At 42.7% G+C, this 21,278-nt stretch overlaps 1 protein-coding gene across 1 annotated transcript; it reads right to left on the bottom strand.

The window, feature by feature from the left end:
* Positions 1–1,817: 1,817 nt before the first annotated feature.
* HRH4 (histamine receptor H4) lies at positions 1,818–15,385 on the bottom strand. The gene is made up of 3 exons (XM_037036847.1): positions 15,159–15,385; positions 5,997–6,160; positions 1,818–2,650 (listed from the first exon to the last, which is right to left on the bottom strand). Exons 1-3 carry the CDS (start codon positions 15,346–15,348, stop codon positions 1,820–1,822), a joined length of 1,185 nt encoding a protein of 394 aa, XP_036892742.1. The 5' UTR covers positions 15,349–15,385; the 3' UTR covers positions 1,818–1,819.
* Between the last annotated feature and the right edge of the window lie 5,893 nt (positions 15,386–21,278).

The raw sequence follows: 21,278 nt of genomic DNA, 5'->3' as shown, positions 1-21,278 counted from the left end.
CCTTCTTGTCCTGGATTAGGAATATTGAGTTTGGAAGCACATGGGCCCTTTGCTCCTTCCTCTGGGCTCTCACTTCCTGCTCCTGCCAACTCAACGCACAACTGGCCTGTCCACTGAGCATAACAGAGTAGCCCACCCTCAAAAGAGGGCAATACAGCTCCTTTTTCTATTGTATATTTTAGCAAATAGTTTTAAACTTGACAAATTTTCATCACTATAAAATAAAATGGGAAATTTACTAAACACTGAACAAAAATGGGAAAATGGTAACAAACACTGAACATAGAAAAAAACTCTTGATTTTTACCATTAACGTTACATCAAAATCTAAAAGACAAGAAAGAGGTGATAACTAATAAAAAATGCAGTGCTTTTGTGGCTATGAGTTTACAAAAAATATTACTATGAGTTTCTAATTATATTGTTATTACTGAATAATTTTCCCTTGATTTCCAGGTTCCAATTTTTTTCTGTTTTCAAGTATATAATTATATGGACATTTTTGGTAGAGTGGAAAGGGCAAGATAAAACACAGATAACAGATAAAATTCATTTCAGTGAAATTAAGTCTAAAATGTACATAAGCAATAAAGTTGTCTTTAACCACCAACTTGCACCATATACAAAAATAAACTCAAGATGCACAAAAGACTTAAACGTTAGTCACAACATAGGCAGGAAAATCTCGGATATTAGACACAGCAATATTTTCACCAATATGTCCCCTAGAGCAAGGGACATAAAGGAAAGAGTAAACAAATGGGACCTCGTCAAAATAAAAAGCTTCTGCATGACTAAAGAAAACATTGGCAAAATGAAAAGGAAACCAACCATATGGGAAAACATATTTGCCAATGATATCTCAGACAAGGGTGTAATCTCCAAAATATACAAAAAACTCATACAACTCCACACCAGGAAGACAAACAATCCAATTAAAAAATGGGAAAAGGACTTGAACAGACACTTCTCCAAGGAGGACATACAGAGGACCGGGAGACATATGAAAGGATGCTCAGCATCACTAGCCATCAGAGAGATGCAAATTAAAACCACAATGAGATATCACTTCACACAGGTCAGAATAGCCATCATTAACAAATCAACAAACAAGTGCTGATGAGGTTGTGGAGAAAAGGGAACCCTAGTACATTGTTGGTGGGAATGCAGACTGGTGCAGCCACTGTGGAATTTCCTCAAAAAACAAAAAATGGAATAAAATTGCCTTTTGTCCCAGCAATTCCACTGCTGGGGTTATACCCTAAGAACCCTGAAACACTAATCCAAAAGCACCTATGCATCCTGATGTTCATAGCAGCACAATTTACAATAGCCAAGTGCTGGCAACAGCCTAAGCACCCATCAGTAAATGAGTGGATCAAAAAACTGTGGCACATTTACACAATGGAATAATATGCAGCAGAGAGAAAGAAGGAGCTCCTATCTTTCGCAACAGCATAAATGGAACTGGAATGCACTATCCTGAGTGAAATAAGCCAGGAGGTGAAGGATATACACCATATGATCTCACCTATAAGTGGAACCTAATCAAGAAAATGAACAAGCAAGCAAAATATAACCAGAAACATTGAAATAAAGAAAACACGGACAGTAACCAGAGGGGAGGGCAGTGGGGATAATGGGGAAAGAAGGGGAAGGGTCATCAAGGACCATGTATAAAGGACGAATGGACAAAGCCAAAGGGGGGTAGGATTGAGGGTGGGAGGTGGCGGTGGGTGGGGCAGGGGAATGTGGGGGTGAGAAAACTGTATTCGAACATGAATAAAAAATGATTAAGAAGAAAAAAATAAAATTGCCTTTAAGAAGACACTGTCTGAATAAATGGTAGTGTGAGTTGCTTTTTTATACATAGTATTTTCAAGAAAGCCTTCTGAAAACGTTTGTGACACAACGGATACAAAAAAGGGTTGATGAGGGAATTGCACCACTGAAGCCAAAATGTGATCTCGTACACAATTTCTTCAGCCGCTCCGAACTTGTGAAAGTGCTCACCTGACTTATAAATTGAATGAACAAATGTGAACAGAGAATAAGGAGCCCAGCAAATGAGGAAAACACCTAAGAGAATGGCCAGTGATTTGGCTAATTTCTTGGCTTTAAGCAGTTCAAGATATTCTTTTTGGTGAAGAATTGGGTTATCTGAGCGAGAAAGGGAATCCGTTTTGGAAGCAATTGTTTCTCTCTTCGTCTGGGTTCTTACAGAAAAAAAGAGACTGCCCTTTCTTTGTCGTCTCTCGAAATGAAGGGATGCTGCGGCTTCCTTCGGTTCAGCAAGAGATGCCTTTGAAGACAGTCGACACTTGAACAAGCGTTCCGAGTTACCTGAAGAGGCAGGACTGACTTCAGGAGGGCGTTGCCCCCTGTTGAGACGACTGCGCTTCCCTAGGCTCCAGTAGATATAGAAATTGAAATAAGCTATCAAGAAGACTGGGGCTAGGAATTCCAGGAATGACGTAATGGCAAGGACATACCATTTTGAAAAAAATCCAGGACTACAATGCCTTTCTTTTGACTTCCAAGAATATGAAATTAAAATTAGCGGCCCATTCACTAAGAAGGCCAGCACCCAGACGGCCACCATCAGAGCCACGATCTTCCACATCCCAGTGTGTTGAGCTCTGTAAGAGAACTAAGAGAGGCCAAATAAATTATTTTCAGTATTATCAAGCTATGTTGATTGCATAAAGCATACCTCAGGCCCTCAGGAGTTTTAGGGATGTGCAAGAGGGGAGGACATTAACTGGACCTGGGTAACATGATGTGGGCCAGGACAGAGGGTTCAATTTCAGTGGAGCCTGAACCACGATGCAGACTTTCTTAGTGATTTTTAAGGAAGAAGGGTGTAACCCTCAAGGTTGAACCTCTTGACACTGTAGAACACGTCAAAATCTGAGCTATTACACAGCCAGGTGTTTTGTTTGGGGTGCAAACTGGGTGCTTCTTTTCATAGTGTTTCCTGACCTGCCAGCTAGGTCATGACCAGTTGTTTTTTTTGTTTTGTTTTGTTTCTTTGTTTTTAATGAAATAGAATTTTCCATTTCAAAATGTATCACATATTGTAAGGGTATGTATATATATATTGTTTGATGAAACTTTTGCTTTGCGAATATAGGTATATGTGTATAGAAAGAAATGCGCATACTGAATCACAGTATAAAATGCATTTCTCACTGTAGTCACAGTCAAAAAATGTGAAAGCATCTGGCTTTCCTGATTCTAGTAAAGGAAGAATCTACTGTGTAGTTCATGCTGATTCTTTAAGGTGGCATCAAAAAGACAAAGAACTGCCCTGGCTGGTGTGGTTCAGTGAATTGACCATCAGACTGTGAACCAAAGAACTGGCAGTTCGATTCCCGGTCACAATCATGCCTGGGTTGCAGACCTCATCCCCCTCTGGCGCCTCTCGAGGGGCAACCACACACTGATGTTTCTCTCCTTCTCTTTCTCCCTCCCTTCCCCTCTTTAAAAAAATTTTTTTTTTGTCTTTGTGACCAAAAAAAATTTTTTTTTAAAGAGAGAAAGAGTCCTGGCTGGTGTGGATCAATGGACTGATTGCTGGTCTGTGAACCAAAGGGTCGCCAGTTTGATTCGCAGTCAGGGCACGTGCCTAGGTCACTGGCCAGGTCAGGTCCCAAGAAGGAGTATGAGTGAGGCAACAGCACACTGATGTCTCTGTCCTTCCCTTCCCTTCTTATCTGTCTAAACATAAATAAATAAATAAAAAGAGAGAAAAACATCACTCCCAGGAAGACGACAAACAAAAAGAAAGTTGTTTATATCAGCTGTGGTGAGCTACTAGAGTGTTAGTGAGCATTAGCAAATCATTTCTTTCTATAAAGGATTCCACCAGACAAAAGCGGTGCCAAAGCTAGGGCTAATCACTTGAAGAGACACGGATGTGGCCACTGCCACTGTCTTTTTTAAGGGTGAGGAATATTCTACCTCCGCTTATTCACAACAACGGCTTCTTAGGGGGAAATGAGGTTCTCTGAGTGAGGATTGCTCTCAGATCACAGGCCCCATGACCTTTGATAAATACAGAAATTCTCAAGAACATCTTCTGTAAGAAATCAAAAGATACCCCAGACAGACCACCACCCAAGCTAAGGGAGAAAGAACGAACCAAGAATTTTGTAAGAGGACCTGTTTTAGATTAGGAAGGTTTTTGGTAGCTAAAATGTTCTGCACTTCTCTGATTTCCTCCCTTGAAGGGAAAGAACTGAAACGACAGCATGTGCCCCTTTTCACCAGCTTTCCTCTCCTATTTCCTCTGTGAGTTTTTATGTCTTGTTCTGCCATGTTCCTTCATTTTCATTATATAAAAGGGCGCAACACTGCCAAGCACTGTCTTTCCTTGATGGATAATTCGTTCTGAAAAGGGCTGGGTGATGGCTGGAAATACAATAAAACTGGTTTTGTTTCTTTTTTAAACTGAAATATTTTTTAAAAACTGCAGGGAAGTGGCTTTTGGTTGCGCTTTTTTTTTAAACCAGATTATAGGTATGTCTGAGACTGAACTAAAATGCACATGGTGCTGAAAACAAGCTCGCATGTACGATGGGCTTTTTTGCCTCTGGTTCTCATGCCACTAATCAATATGTCTCTTGCACTAAATCTAATGATTATGAAGATGGTAACAATACCCAGGTGTTGATAAAACTGCATTTAGTTTTTTAATCGCTCTGTTCAGCCTTTGTAATAATATAATGCAGTATGGTAGAAAGCGATCCCCTTTCTATTATGCATAAGGTCGAATGGGATAATGGACATCCAGGAGAACTGAGGAGACGATGCCAATCTCTGAGTCTCTGCATGGCACTTTTGAGAGATAGACAGCTCAAGCATTGCGTGCACCCAGACTCAGGACTGTTGGAGTGGCCTCCCCGAAATCACTCAGGAGCCCGCCTCTCACTCACTACTGAATGTGTCCATTATTCAGAATACTGCCTCTTATCCTGCAACAATACTTTCCATGTGCTTGATTTTACCATCAAGCATTTATTTCATCCACAGGTAAAGAAATACTCTCCTCTTCCTGTCCTAATTCTGCGTGCATTTTAATTTCCGTTCCCTCCAGCTACACCGTCTGCATTTCCCCACCCACTGCTGCTTCAGCTCTGGAAACCGCCCCTCCAGAAAACTTGTCTGAGCTCCGTCTTCACGAACTTGCCACCTGCCTGGAGCCTTTCTTCTTCAAATTACGGCCAGATTTTCACTTTCCAGGCTCAGCACAGAGCCCTGCCTTATCACGTTGTCTCCTCTATTTTTGTCCACTGCAAGAGGCCAGCTTCCCCATGACCACTTCCTATAAGCTCCAGTCAGCTTTGAAGGACTCCTTCTAGTTTCACACAGCTGTGTTGCATCTCAGGCCTGTACCAGGTTCCCCAGCCCAGGGTTCCAGGGCTAGTAAGAGAAGTCCCCATAAGTTCTAACTGTGAAAACCAGCGGGACTGTGACTGAGTAAGACAGCTGATTACTGGAGCCCCAGGCGTTCCTCTTAAAGGCCCACTTGGACACACTCAAACTCACTCTCTCTGAGCTCCAGCGCTGGGGCAGCAGCTTGAAAGTCACCTTGGACATGTAGGAAGAAACTGAATTGTCTGTCACCAGGGTGGGGGCCAGATAACAAAAGGACAATCAGGCTTCTTTAAAGTTTGTCAGTAAAACAAAAAATCAGAGTTAAAATTTTTTTGCTCAGTGGGTTGGGCTTTGTCCTGCAAACCAAAAGGTCACTGTTTAATTCCCAGTCAAGGCATGTGCCTAGGTTGTGCCAGCGCAATCCTGGACTGGGGAAGTGCGAGAGGCAACTAATCAGTGTTTCTCTCCCTCTCCTTCTCCCTTTTTTCCCCTCTCTAAAAATAAATAAATAAAATCTTTAAATACATACATACATCTTTTTAAATTGTTTTGCTCAGAGAACAAAAATTAACAAGTACATACTCTTCTAAGGATGATAAATTAATGGTCTGACTTACAGCATTGGAGACTGACTGGTATCGATCATAGCTGATGAGTACGATGTTATATACAGATGCTGTACACAAAAGATAGTCAACAATGAGCCAAAATGTACAGGTTTGATTTTCAAGGATCTCATCGAATAACTTCTGAGGGATGTACAAAGGAATAGAGATCACACCTATCCAGGGAAAGAATAGGGTAAAAAACAGTACATATTAATTAAAACAAAGAGGTATAGTACACCACACATTGATGTATCTGAATTGACCAAAAATGGGTTGATTATAGTTTAGAAATTCGTGGTATTTCATCAAAAAACTCAGGACTGATTTCCTACACATTCTTTAAATACCATTTTTAGCCCTGGCTCTGTGGCTCAGTGGACAGAGCGCCAACCTGAGAACCAAAGTGTTGCTAGTTCAATTTCCAGTCGGGGCACATGCCCGGGTTGCAGGCCAGGACTCCAGCAGGGGGTGCTCAAGAGGCAACCACACATTGATGTTTCTCTCCCTCTCTTTCTCCCTCCCTTCCCCTCTCTAAAAATAAATAATTAAAATTTTTTAAAAAATAAAATAAATACCATTTTTATAATAGCTGTCATAAGCCTCATACCTTCAACGGCTCCTTATTACTTTCCAAGTTAAGTTTAGGTTCCAACCTGTATTTTCACCCACATACAGCATGAGTCATCTCCATGCTCATGATGCAACCCAAACAGGATGGGCCACTCATCCCTCAGGCACATCTCACACATTCGAATCTCATTGCCATTGCCAACAGCATGCTTTCTTCCCAGAACATCACCCTCTCTTCTACTGAGAAGTCTGTTTACTTTCTGAAATGCCTTTCTCCTTATCATTTTTCTTGAAACTTCCTTGGCATAAGTGACTTCTGTCACCTGCACTTTCCTAGCACTACACTTGTCTCTCCCTCCTTCATGTACAAAAGTATTCTACTTTATATTGTCGTCATTTTTTAACTTGCTTCTTCTGACGTTTGGGACCATGGTGTAAGTCAATCTCTGTATGTTTCACAACTCATAGAACTGACCACAATGACTTAAATAAATTAATGACAGCTAACATCCACTGGGCCATTACCATATGCCAGACACTGTGCTATGTGCATTACATATATCATCTCATGTAACCTTCGTAGGAACTTTTGTGAGGTTGGGACATGCTAAGTTAACAAATAAAGAACCTGAAGCTCAAAAAAGGGGACATAATTAACCCAAGGTCTACTTAGCCAGTAAGTGAAAGATGGATTTGCCACCAGGCAACGTGACTTCAGAACCTCTGATGTGAGCGCTACCCTTCACTGAATGAGCACATTAACTGTGAAACAATGACTAAACTGGGCTCCTTTTCCTTGAGCTTTGCAGGAGTTTTTTAACTGCATTGACACTTCAGACAGGTGGCACTACTCGCTAAAAACACAACTGTTAGGTAGAAGCTCAGTTGAAATCTTATGTTGTTGAGTATTGTCTCCCTGACTCCACTTTGCTCAAGCCCGTGTTGTCTCCATGGCCTTTAAGCTAATACCGTAGTTCCTGCTTTAATCATTAAAGGAATTCTGCTTAGGGCTTGAGTTTTTACTAAAATAGTTCCTCCCACTTTTCTTTCCCTTGACATAAAAGAAACCTGGACTCTTTACTTTCTAAAAATGGATTTGAAGAACTACTAGGGCTCCCATCTTCTCAGCTGGCACCTTCTCAGTCAATAAGCCTGTCTCCACTTTAAACTCTCATCCTTTGAGTTTTGGCCTTTTAAAGCACTGGGCACACAGACTTTGGACCAGTAATGCTATGAGGATGTAACAGTGTGATTTCAGAACCAGAGAAAGGAAATGCAGAACGTATATTCTGTACCTAGATTTATATACAAATGTGTGAAACCAGACACTATAGAGATGAAGAGTTGTGTTTTCAGTTCTTATGTGTAGTTCACATTGCCTGCTTGTTTGTGTTTCAATTATATTTTTTATGATAACTAAACTTCCTTATGCTGCCTTCCATCTCAAATGTGTGTGAATGTGTGTGCTCACCTATGGTATAAAATAGGTCACCAGGTTCACCTGAGATAAATCAAAGTATCTTCAAAACAGAGACATCTATTATATTTCAGCCCAGAGTCGTAGCTTCTAATCTTCCACAAATGAGTATTTTTCATGCACACACTCACTGTCCACACAGAGAGAGAAAGAAGAGTACAATTCCAGATAATGGGTATTTGCATCACAGACACCCATTATCTTACTAAATGGGTGTCTGTTAAAGGAAGGGTGGGACTTAAAGAATCTTTTTCACACTGAGATTTGCATGAAAGAGGAGGATTGTGTGCACAACCTCAGGAGCTGTTTGAAATACCAGCTTAAACTAGCCTCTAGTTTACCCTTTTGGTTTTAATGACACCCTGCTGTCACTGTTGAGGGCAAGGGGAACTAGCCAGAACATAGCTGTAAGGAAGCAAAAGGTGTTTTACTAACTAAGGCTAAGAGGCTCCGGGACACGCCCGAAGAACAGGGTGTGTTCCAGGATGTGGGTTAAGAGCAAAGGTTAGTCAGGCAGATAGCCATCTGGACAGTCACTAGGGAGGGAAACTTTGCCCCTGTGCACAAGCTCGACTGACCAATCAAGTAAAGGAGCACGAGCCAGTGCCCGAGTTAACTCACCAATGATCAGTAACCCTATTGTGCCCCTGAGCCAACCGCTAACCGCCACATCTGCTTCTGTATCCAGCTTGCTTGCGGCACCTCCATAAAACCCTAAGCCTGTAAGCGTTTGGCGCGACTCTCATTTGCAGCCCTTGCGGGCACCCTGTCTCCGGACACTTTGGAGAGTTCGCCCCTGCGCAGGTTAAACTTGGCCAATAAAGTAACATCTTTGGAACCCCGAAAGTCTCCGACATTTGTTCTCGCGGTTGGTGAATGCAACATCACCTCTTGTCCTATGTAATGTTTGGGCACAAGTGTCATGCTCAGCACCTGAATCTTATTGAATGGTGGAGCTATCTGTGGCCAATTCCAAAACAATTTCCAAAACTGTGAATCGGAAATACTTCTATGATACATTGTGCCTACAACTGCCACATTGCAATCCTGCTTCTTGGTCCATGGACATGATGAGTAATACTAAGAGCCACTTCCTTTAAAAGAACAATAAGCCTTTGGCACGACAAATAAAGGGAGTGGGAGGGAGCAAGAGAAAACAAACTATATGAAAAGAAGCTGGTGAAAGCGATAGAGTAGGCAGTCAGGCACAGGCACAAGCAGAATGGGAACGACGGGCCAGGTATGGAATGTCACCAGCACAGAAAGCCCCAAGCAACAGGCAAAACTAGAGAAAACAGCTATCATAGGTCAGGGCCTTGTCCCAGGGTGACCTTTCACCCTCCAGCAGGTAGTTTAGACCCCCCTGACTTTCGAATTACTAGTCTAGTGGTTTAGACCTCATTAGTGGAAGAACAAGGTGGGGCCGGAAAATAGTCTCACAGGATCCCAAACAAGCCCTTGCATGACCACTCCCTTAAGCATTAAGACCTCAGGACAATGAGGCATCAAATAATCTTAGGAACAAAGCCTCAGGCCTACTGAGCACAGAGACAGAGTTCTGGTCAATCCAGAGATAACATCTAGGTCTCAGTTATATTTCTGCTTCAGGCCCAGGAAAGCAGCAAAAGACAAGGGACAAGGGACAAGGGACAAAAGACAAGGGACACCATGGCTGCCTCAAGTCCAGTTGCAATGACTAGTGAACCTTGCCCTGGTGCCTATAAATCAGTAAAGACCAAGACCCTAAAAGGACACACCTGGAAAGCTGATGAATATTCCTTTGAGACCCTCCCTGAGACCTCCCTGAATTTTCCTGCCTGTAGAAAACAGATAAAAACTTTAAGACAAAGGACTCGGCACATGCTCTCTTTCTAGAGCGTCCCCACACCTTCCTCCACGTCTTTCCTTAGGTGTGTCTGTTGAGGGCAAGGGGAACTAGCCAGAACATAGCTGTAAGGAAGCAAAAGGTGTTTTACTAACTAACGCAAAGAGGCTCCGGGACACGCCCGAAGAGCAGGGTGTGTTCCAGGATGTGGGTTAAGAGCAAAGGTTAGTCAGGCAGATAGCCATCTGGACAGTCACTAGGGAGGGAAATTTTGCCCCTGTGCAGGAGCTCAACTGACCAATCAGGTAAAGGAGCACGAGCCAGTGCACGAGTTAACTCACCAATAATCAGTAACCCTATTGTGCCCCTGAGCCAACCGCTAACCGCCACATCTGCTTCTGTATCCAGCTTGCTTGTGCACCTCCATAAAACCCTAAGCCTGTAAGCGTTTGGCGCGACTCTCATTTGCAGCCCTTGTGGGCACCGTGTCTCTGGACACTTTGGAGAGTTCGCCCCTGCGCAGGTTAAACTTGGCCAATAAAGTAACATCTTTGGAACCCCGAAAGTCTCCGACATTTGTTCTCGCGGTTGGTGAATGCAACATGTCCCTCTTGCTTGCTTTCTCCTAGGCACCAAGTTCCTTCCTTTTGCTTCTGCAACTTACTTCTTGGGTCCACACAGCCCTGGGTCTCCTTCACTTCTTCTGCCTCTATGATTATCTTTCTAAAAGGCTAAATATACTTCTTCCACTAGAGTCCTTCACTCTGAATTCTCTCTTTGCTGAACTCAAGAAACAAGGTCTAACCTAGGTGGGGGTGGGGGATGGGGAGGAAGGAGTTGAAGAAACAGGAGGAGGAGAGATGGAAGGAGAAGAAAGAAAAGAAGCCCTATAAAACCCTAGATGACTTGCCCACCCCAGCGGTCCCACCTCTCTGGTCTCACCTCTTGCTAGTCCCTTCACCCACCGACACCCCCTCCCCACTCCACTCCAGCCCTTCTGGCCTCAAATACACCACACAGACGCCGCCTCAGATCCTCGCATTTTCCTGGGCATGAAATGCTCTTCCCCCAGAATGCATCTTCTGATTGCTCAAATGAGTCTTGGTCAGTGAAGCCTGCTCTGGAATTTAAACTGCAGCCTCCACCTCAAACACTCTTTCTCTCTCTCTGGTCCCTGCTATGTTTTTCACAATGGCAATGGTCATCCTCTAAAATGCTACATAATTTTTTTTTACTTATTTATATTGTTTATTGTCTGTCTCCCCACCTTTGCCCACAGTAGAATAGAAGCACCCTGAGGGAAGCAATTTTTGTCTGTCTTTTTGTTGCTGTATCTTCAACACCTCAAAGAGTTCTTGGTTCACAATAAATGGGTATTAGATGAATGAAGAGATGAGAATAAGGAAGCCGAGTTTGCTTGAAAATTGCCACCCGTGCACTCTGGCATCTCCCCTTCTTTCTGAAGCCTGCTAAGAAGCCATATCTGCCATGAGAAAAATGACAGTCGAAAGGTGGTGGGAGCTAAAAGGCCCAGTGGATTCTCTGGGCCAATGGAAGACTCTGGATAACAGTAAGTGCGTACAGGGTGTTACGGACAGAATATTTGTGTTGGCCCCCAATTCATTCATACACCACCCCAGGGCACCTGTACTTGAGACGGGGGCCCTATACAGAAGTAACTAACATTAAATGAGGTTGTAAGGGGGAAGCCCCAACCCCACAGGATCAGTGTCCGACCAAGAAGAAACACAAGAGAGCTTGCTTGCTCACTCTCCCTCTCTTTGTATATGCAGAGGAACTATGTGATGATGCATCGAGAAGGCATCTACAAACCAGAATGAGTGCTCCGACCAGGAACCAAATCAGCTGGCCCCTGGATCTGGGACTTCCCAGCCTCCAGAACCATGACAACGTAAATCACTCTTGCGTAAGTCAGTCTGTGGTATTCTGTGGTTGCAGCAGCACAAAGCTGACTAACTCAGGGGGTTAGAGAAGGGAAGATTGTGACCTAAGGCACGAAGGTACTAAAGCTAAACCTTGCTACTATGAAAACGTGGCTTACACTCTGTCTGCAGCAAAAACCTTTCACCCTTGAAGATCCTGTCTGGGTCATCTAGCACCTGGGCATGTCGGCCACACAACTGTAGGTGTCAAGAAGTTACCACTAAATGGAAACATCAGTCACAAGATACCAACTCTACAGATATTAATATAGATGTAGATAGTATATTATTTCCCAGAATAGTGTACAGATGAGATATATTTATATCGATGTAGCTGCTCCTGAAAGTTTTCTTCAATAAGTCTTTGCTTTCCAACACTGAATTCAGCCTAGGAAGCTACTCAGGTGCCACAAATTCAGCTTCTCTACGAGATACCAGTTCTGAAACAGGTGAGAAGAGGGCATTCGGCCAGAAAGCCTACAATACTGAACACATGCAATGCTCTCATCTGCCCTTCCGTCACCACAAGGTTCCAGAAGTCTAGGTCCCATGGCCCCACATAGTAAGATTTGCTGGCTTACAAATGAGCAAATCTGTAAACTTCTCACAGGCTCTGCTCTGATCCACCACCACTACTAGGAGGCTCCGAGCTGAAAGACACTCATGCTGAGCATGGCAAAGGAGAAAGAACAGTGTGGACATGAAACCCAAGTGTGGTTACCAAAAGCTCTCAGAGACTTTTCTGATTCTTGTGTTGTGTGAATACAGGCATCCCTAGCTTTATGGCGCTTTGCAGATACTGCACTTTCATCCGCACTGAGGCAAAACCCTCTGCCAGCAAAAAAGATTATGACTCACTGAAGAAGGCTCAGATAATGGGTAGCCCTTTTTAGCAATAAATTTTTAAAGGTTTATTTTATTCTCATTCGAGAGAGGGAACGAGATACAGAGGCAGAGACATTGATGCAAGAAAGAAACATCCATTAGCTGCCTCCTGCACGCACCCCAACCAGGGATTGAGCTCGCAACGCTGGCATGTACCCTGACTGGGAATCGAACCAGCAACCTTTCAGTTACAGGATGATGTTCCAACCAACAGAGCCATGCAGGCCAGGGCAATAAAGTAATGTTTAATTAAGGTATGTACATTGTTTTTCAGACATAATACTATTGCACGCTCAGTAAACTACCATGTATCAGAAATACATCTTTCGTAGGCACCATGAAACCCAAAAGTTCATGTGACTCACCTCATTGCGATATCCACTTTATTGTGATGATCTGGAACTGAACCTGCAGTACTTCTGAGGTGTTATGCTAAACAAGTAGACCTCTGGAGGAAGCTGGCAGGGTCAGGGAATATGTGAAGGAGGAGACCGGTAGTTTGATCAAGACTCTAAGCTGTGTTGAACTGTTCTCGCCTAGAGAAAAGCCACCTGTTTTCCCACCCACCTGCTGAGTAGAGAGGAACCACCAAGACTGGTGTATAATTACATCAGCGGGGACATTTCCCAATCAAAGGTGAACCACATCTTTATATCGCAGTGTCCAAGCCCACAACGCTAACATTGCACCATACAGAGAGACGTTCCATTGTTATCTAGAACCATCTCTGTGCAAAACCTTGGTCTCTCTCAGTGAATATAGTTTTCTCCCATTCCTCCCTACTACCAGGTACTCAGGACCTCATTCCTTTTGACTTGGTCAAAATATATAACCAAGTTGAAGGGCTCGATGTCATCTAAAAGTCCCACAGTTCTAAGAAGAAAGATGAGAGGGCTTTGTAAATTTATAGCAGAATATTCTTTATGTTTATATAAACACATGTTTTACATAAATACACCAATTTGTACATGTTTGTGCAAGCATGGAGAAGGAATGATAAGAAAGGATTTGCACCAAGTTCTTAACACTAGTTACCTGGAGAGGCAGAATTGAGGACAGAAATGGTGAAATTGTTGTTTCTTTTAATTCTTCTATATTGTTTAGCCACCTTTCTCTGTGATGCTGTCATTTTTATATCATGCCTCCTAAATCAATCTCCCCAAGCCAGAAATTTTTTCCAGGAGTTTTATCCATGCAACACCACAACCATAAGCTTCCCTCTTAAAATTGCTCCCCCTTTCTGTTAAGAGTTTTATACTTAGTCCCCAGAGCTCAGTCCCGCACTCATCCTTCTCTTCCTCCTGCCTGAGCCCGCCCTTAGAGCGCTGCAGCCCAAACCTCTGTTCCACCCTCCGCCTAGCTCAGAGCCTCACCCACCCCATGACTTCCATCTAGACTGCTGCAGGGTCGTCTCTGAAACAAAGCTGCCCCCTGCTCCAGCTTCTCCCAACTATACTTCATCTCTTCTGATGTCTCTCCGGCAAAGCTTCGATCCGTCCAATCACTCGCCTGTTTGAAAAGTTTTTGACCTTCACATGGCCTGCTGAATAAACTCCAATCCTGAATCACACTAGTGGTCAAGGGCCTCTGTAGATTCTGACCACCCCAACTTCACCCCCTGCGGTTTCCACACAGCCAGCGCACAGCAGCCAGCCTGGAGCTCCCACTCACGAAGATCGACACTGTGTTCCAGGCCATAAACTATGCTATGAGTTTTGTTGTATTTCGATATAAATGCAAGCATTTGTGTTGCTGTCGACAATAACACATTAAATTATGCTAGAAGCTCCTGTAAAGCAATATCGTCAGCTGACACTGCTGCACATTTACTTATAAGCTTCGTTAAAGATCAGTGACCATCAGGAAGTCAAAAACTGCAAAAGGCAAGTTTTCAAAGAAAGATTAATTTAATTACTGTGAGCCCTTATAATACTATATGATATGCAAGGTCGCTTAGTGTGGGCAATAATTTGTAATATTCTATGCCTTATCATAAAATAATATTAGCCATACTATTTAATTGACCTGAATATCCCATTTTCTGATTGTGCTGGCTACTAGCATATACATTATTTCCTATCACTCCCAAACCATGATACTAAGGAAATTATGCTTACTTAAAGAGGAATATTTTTAAACTTAAACACACAAGGAAAACAGATTCAGAAAAAAATAACTCTTAAACAATTTTTGAAATATTCTGAGCTTATTTCTACTCTACAACTTATTTCACTCTACAAAAAGAAAATAAACTGTTTTCAGATGAAAATTTCCCTACAAACCCAATTTTCATATATGTAATATTCTCCTAAAGTGCCATACAGCCTCCCCCGAAATTTAATCCTTAAACCTTGTGTCTTCAATCATTCTCAATGTCATACAGTCCCTTGAAATAACAGAAGTTTATTTTAAGGTTTTAAAAATAAGATGTAATGAGAAAAGATTATCTTAAGCAAAGATATGTAACTTACCAACAAAGAAGTCACAAATGGCCAAGTTAAGGAAAAAGTAATTACTTCGATGTCTAAGGTTTTTGTCCACCACAAAAGCTAAAATGACAATGGCATTTCCTAGCATTATAGCAAAAGCTAGTAAGCCCATTAAAAATGCTAAGGCAATGCGAGAGCTCAGTGGTAAAGTACTGGGAACCGTGCTGTTCATCGCCCCAAATGACAAAGCTCAGTACAGGAAGGCAGTTCCGGCAAGTATGGATCCAAATATGAACCAATATACATAGCCTTCTGCTCATGGTATGTTTTTCAAGATTTAAGTACTGATAGCTGCACTTATTTCCTGATTCTTGAAAAGGAAACTGTGGTAACAGTTTCCCCCTGATACTGAAATAAGTTTACTTCCAAAACACAGTCATATTTTTATCTTAAACATTTTAATGTGATTCATCCATCTCCCATTAATAACGAGTAATAGATATTTAATACATTATATGGGTAAAAATTGAGCTCAAATGAGATGCATTTTTTAAAGTAATGTAGACCCAATTAAACATTCTCTTCTGACCATGACGAAATTAACCATTCCATCTGACACAATTGAGAAACTGGACGACATATATGAAATGATGGCTTTCAAGGAATTGCACATTAGCCATTGTCCAGAGAGGGACGGGAAGAAAATCCAGTGAGACCTGCATGGCCCCAGGTCCCTCCCTGTGTTGAGTTTCCAGCACACAGAGCTGCGGGGGCAGGTGTCCAGGAGGGCCCAGCAGGTTCCCTGATATGGGAGGTGGGGCTGAGGGTCCAGGAATGCGGGCCAGGACTCAGTGCTGCAGCGGGAGTCTGAAAGTGGGTTTCCATTAGAGAGACAATTACACTTCCGTGGCAGAATTAGAGGGAAAGTGATAAGGGATGTAATATACACACAAGTCTTCCTTCACCATAATTTTCTTCTTCAATGGTAGATTCATAGACCCCCCAAACCAGAGCTATCATTAGGGTTCCAAAGTCTAATATTATCCTGAAACAAGGTAATATGTATATTAATTTGAATCTAAATGCAAAAATGCCAAAGAGATGATGAAATTTATTATCTATTCCCTGTATCTGGCTAAATTGGAGCTGACTGTTACGAATGTTTATTCCTTGTTGAAGAGATAATCCTGTTGAGTGTGACTAGATCAAACTAGAACCCTGGACCATCTCAGCTTGCTACCATCAATATAGACCAGCACAGTGACTTAACCAGAAGAATGTACATTAGGGAGAAAGGTTTGAATTTAAATTAATGATGAATGGAACAAAGGTGAAATTATTGCTGAGGGGAGGGTAGCTAATAAATGGGTGTTACAAAATGGAAAATCTAATATAATTTTGGTGCCTCACAAGAAGCATAGAGCAGGAGAATGTTACTCTCTCTTAGCTTTGACTCAGATGCCCATTGAGTGAAGCCCTCTGGTCACCCAAAATCATCTTTTTTGAATAGACAAAAAGTAGGCAGGATAATAGGCAGCCCAATGAATGTACATATACTCCTAAGAGTGCCCTGATTTCTCAAAACGGGTGAACAGATAGAGGCTCTCACTATAACTCTATGGAATAACACTAATGTGGCTATGTCTTTTGATTTCAATTTCACCGGAGAGAGCTATTTTGAAGACCTGTGTGAGAAAGAAAACTATGGGAATATATATCCAGTTGAATCTGAAGAACACTGATTAATGTTCTAAATGAATAATGGCAGATGCTGGCAGGTGGGAGGTCAGGAGGCATGAGTTACAGCAATAAGGCCAAAGGAGATTAACCCCATATTAGAATTATAGTGTCTACGTATTTTCTCACGTTACATAGGTTGCCTCTTAACTCTGTTGATTTTACCTACCAAATTTCACCTACCAGCCCAGTATCTACACTCCTCTCTTTCCCTCAACCTGCTCACATTCGATCACTGAGTTTTCTCAATCTTACCACCTAAATACCCCTTAAACCCACCCACTTCCATCCATCCCCACCACCATAACTCAATTCAGGCCACCATTATCTCTCACTTGGCTTTTCCTCTGGAACCCTTTGGCACTGTAAGAGAGGAGAAATAATTTTCTCTCTACCTTTGTGAATTCTTGGCTAAGACTCCTGGTAATTACAAAAACAGATTAATAAGCCCTGCTGATATGGCTCAGTGGACTGAGCTCCAGCCTGCAAACCAAGGGGTCAGTGGTTCAATTCCCAGTCAGGGCATATGCTGGGTTGCGGGCCAGGTCCCTAGTAGGGAATGTGCAAGAGGCAACTACACATTGATGTTTCTCTCCCTCCCTCCCTTCCCCTCTAAAAATAAATGAATAAAAAAACAGATTTAAAAAATATCTTTTAAAAAACCATTCACAAGGGGGAAACAGAAGCTTATTAACATATGTACCTCATGCACACATGGGAGATACCCAGGAAAAATGAGTAAAGCTCCAAGCCACTCCCTCAAACACTGTCTTCAGCTACAGACAAAAGAGAGACACTGCGGAGAGAGTGGGAGGAGAGACAATTCACAGGAAAACAAAGGAGGAACTATGCGGTAAGCAAAGGTTGCCCAGCCTTGCACTGGGTGAAGTTCAGTGTGATAATAGCTGTCTCCCTAGTATAGGTCCCCTTTGCAATGTCAATTTCATTTATGAATGTAGATTTCCCTTTCTAAAGGGCGACTTCTACTCTGTTCTCAGAACTCCCTCTGTGTCCAGAGCTTCTTATAATCAGCTCAAAATAATCCTTATGCCAAGAGGCATATTTTATGTGGCATATTCAGCTACTCTTCAACACCAAGGTCTTATTGATTACAGACCAATCTGATTTCACTTCTTTTACAATGAGAAGCATACTAACCATCACCTATTGAGTTCCCATTGTGTGTGAAGCTTTAGACTAGCGACATTTCACACATGATCCCTTTTATTCAACCCTCCAAAAATCCTGTGAGGAAGGATTATTAGCCCCATATTACAATGAGGAAAACAAGGCTCAGGAAGTTAAGTAACTTGTCCAAAATGATTTCCATGTCCAACACATGGAATCAAAATTTAAATCCAACTCTGACTTCCAAATCTACTTTTCCTTAATTACACATACTTGTGATTTATCTCTTGTGTGTCAAATGACAAAGAGAAAAAAATAAACTTTGGTAATGAGTTTATTTTTTTTAATATATTTTATTGATTATACTATTACATTTGTTCTATTCCCCCCTTCATTCCCCTCCACCCTGTACACCCCTCCCCCACCATTCCCCCCTTTAGTTTATGACCATGTGTCCTAAGTTCTTTATATTCTATATTTCCCCCACTATTCTTGCCCTCCCCCCATCTATTTTTTACCTATCATCTATTCTACTTATTTTCTGTATCTTCTCCTCCCTTCTCCTCCTCCCACTCCCCTGTTGCTAACCCTCCATGTGTTCTTCATTTCTATGGTTCTACTCCTGATCTAGCTGTCCTCTTGGTTTGCTTTTGTTTTAGGTGTGGTTGTTAATAGCTGTGAGTTTGCTGTCCTTTCACTATTCATATTTTTCATCTCCTTTTTCTTAGATAAGTCCCTTTAACATTTCATATAATAAGGGCTTGGTGATGATGAATTCCTTGAATCTGATCTTATCTGAGAAGCACTTTATCTGTCCTTCCATTCTAAATGAAAGCTTTGCTGGATAGAGCAGTCTTGGATATAGGTCTTTGGAATACTTCCTTCCAGCTCCTTCTTGCCTGTAAGGTCTCTTTTGAGAAATCCGCTGACAGTCTGATGAGAACTCCTTTGTAGGTAACTGTCCCCTTATCTCTTGCTACTTCTAGGATTCTTTCCTTCATTTTAGTCTTGGCTAATGTAATTATGATGTGCCTTGGTGTGTTCCTTCTTGGGTCCAACTTCTTTGGGACTCTCTGAGCTGCCTGGATTTCCTGGAAGTCTATTTCCTTTGCCAGACTGGGGAAGTTCTCTTTTATTATTTGTTCAAATAAGTTTTCCACTTATGGCTATTTCTTTTCCTCTTCTGGTACCCCTATAATTCAGGTGTTGGAACGTTTAAAGATGTCCTGGAGGCTCCTAAGCCTCTCCTCGTTTTTTTGAATTCTTGTAACTTCACTTTTTTCTGTTTGGTCATTTCTTCCTTCCTTCTGGTCCACTCCCTTGATTTGAGTCCCAGTTTCCTTTCCATCATTATTGGTTTCCTGGACATCTCCCTTCATTTCAATTAGTTTAGCCTTCATATGTTCCTCTAATTTGTGGCTAAAATCAACAGCATCCTGATCACCAGTGTTCTGAACTGTGCATCTGAGAGGTTCGCTATTTCCTGGTCGCTTAGAGTTATGGGCTCTGGGGCTTTGAGTTCTTCTTGAGCCATATTTTGGACTGTTCGTGCCTGTTATGTATGAGGAGCAGAGCCCTAGGTATTCACCAGGGCTGGGCCACTCAGTTGCTGGGTCATGACGCTGTATGTGGGGGTGGGGTCAGAGGACAGCAATGGTGGGCCCCGGGGCCCACACGGTGGGTGTGTCCCTCTGCTCATGAATGTGTGACCATGATCAGCCCGCTGCTGCTGAGTTCGCTGCTGGGGCCTGCGTGCTCTGTCCCACTGCTCACTGTGCTGTTTATCTGCACATGAATGTGTGACCGCAGCCAGCCCACCGCCCCGAGCCCTCACTGGGTTCACCCGATGGGGGGCTGCCTGGGTGCCTGAGGTTGGGGGATCTTTCTTGCCTGTCCCTGCTCCACTGCTGGCTCTGCCCCTCTTACCGGTCCGGTTGAATGGTTGGTTGTTGTCAGACTTTTGTATAGTTCAATTTTCTGTCCTTTGGCTGCATCTTTGTTCTCCAAACCTTTGTTGTATTCAAACTTGGTTGTGGGAGAAGGCACAGTGTTTCCACCTACGCCTCCATCTTGGCCAAAGTCCTGGTAATGAGTTTAATGTCCTCTATTCAAGGGAAAACCCCTGGGTTTCGTACAGTGCTTCACAAGCAGGGGAGCGCTTTAGCCAAGGGATATGCCAAGGGATATAGGGTGAGAGTGAGTTGCACAGAATGTTAGAAGAGGCAAGGTGGAAATGGGGCATGATTGGCTAGGAGGTCAGGGATTTCTGCGGCCAGCTAACAGGTCTTATCTTCTAAGGTAAGGTAAGCTAGCTAAAGCTGAGTTGGAGGATTGTGATTGGTGCACATTAGATTCCCTTGACAGGTATTTCCCACTGAGTGCAGGCTGACTCAGGTTTAGGTCTGTGATGTGGGCCATACCACTGGGGCAGCCTCTGTTTGGGGATCCAAGTATAAAAATTAACTTTATTATTCCTCTAACAGTATACAACTTTAAACCTGGGCTAAATGATGGGGGTGGGGGGAGTCTTCCCTAGGCTCAGAAACCAAAGTCCTGTGAACTAGCATTATGCTTTTTAATTTGTCTCTCTCTTTCTACCTGGTTTCCACTGGGGGTTGGCCAACTATGGTTCACAGACCACAGTTCAGTCCCTGAGCTAAGAATGGTTTTTATACATTGTGATACTGTGATTTATAACTGGAAATATATATTTGGTCTTTGTCCCCATTTCTACAACAGAACCCCTAGAACCCTAGCAATGTCCTAAGTGGTAAGAGCACTGGGAGCATCTTTTGTTATAATATTCAGTCTTTTGTCACTAGTTCCTGAAACAGTTCCACAGCCATAAATGTAAAAGGCCTATCTTGTTATTCATAAGCCCCTTTCAAGCACACCTGAATTTAAGTTAATGCACTGACTTTTGGACATGCCCTAGGGATGGCGGTTAGTTGCCTGGGAAACCAAACATGTGATTATTTGATTGAAACCTTCAGTCCCACTGTGGAGTGGGAGAGAGGGGAGGGCCTGGGGGTTGACTCAGTCACCAGTGGCCAACGATTTAAACTATTGTGCCTACATATTGTAATAAAGCCTCCATAAAACTCCAAAAGAATGGGGTTTGAAGAGCTTCCATGGAGGTGAACGCATCGAGATGCAGGAGGGTGGCAAGCCCAGAGAGAGCATGAGAGCTCCATGCCCCTTCCCACGTACCTCGCCCCATGCATCTCTTCCATCAGGCTGTTTCCTTTTATAATAAACCAGTGACCTAGAAGTATGTTTCCCTGAGTTCTTTGAGCC

Source organism: Sturnira hondurensis, unplaced genomic scaffold, assembly GCF_014824575.4.
Source record: "Sturnira hondurensis isolate 20B ecotype Veracruz unplaced genomic scaffold, ASM1482457v3 Scaffold0001872, whole genome shotgun sequence".
Classification (NCBI taxonomy): domain Eukaryota; kingdom Metazoa; phylum Chordata; class Mammalia; order Chiroptera; family Phyllostomidae; genus Sturnira; species Sturnira hondurensis.
The sequence above is the reverse complement of the archived record's forward strand: the minus strand, read 5'-3'. Positions and strand labels throughout refer to the sequence as shown.

Excerpts from the sequence above, each read along its gene's own strand:
- HRH4 (XM_037036847.1), bottom strand. The coding sequence starts at position 15,348 with ATGAACAGCACGGTTCCCAGTACTTTACCACTGAGCTCTCGCATTGCC. Across the intron at positions 6,161-15,158 it reads CATTTGTGACTTCTTTGTTG|GTGTGATCTCTATTCCTTTG; the intron begins GTAAGTTACATA and ends TTCCCTGGATAG. Across the intron at positions 2,651-5,996 it reads ACCAGTCAGTCTCCAATGCT|TTCTCTTACAGAGCTCAACA; the intron begins GTAAGTCAGACC and ends GGCCTCTCTTAG.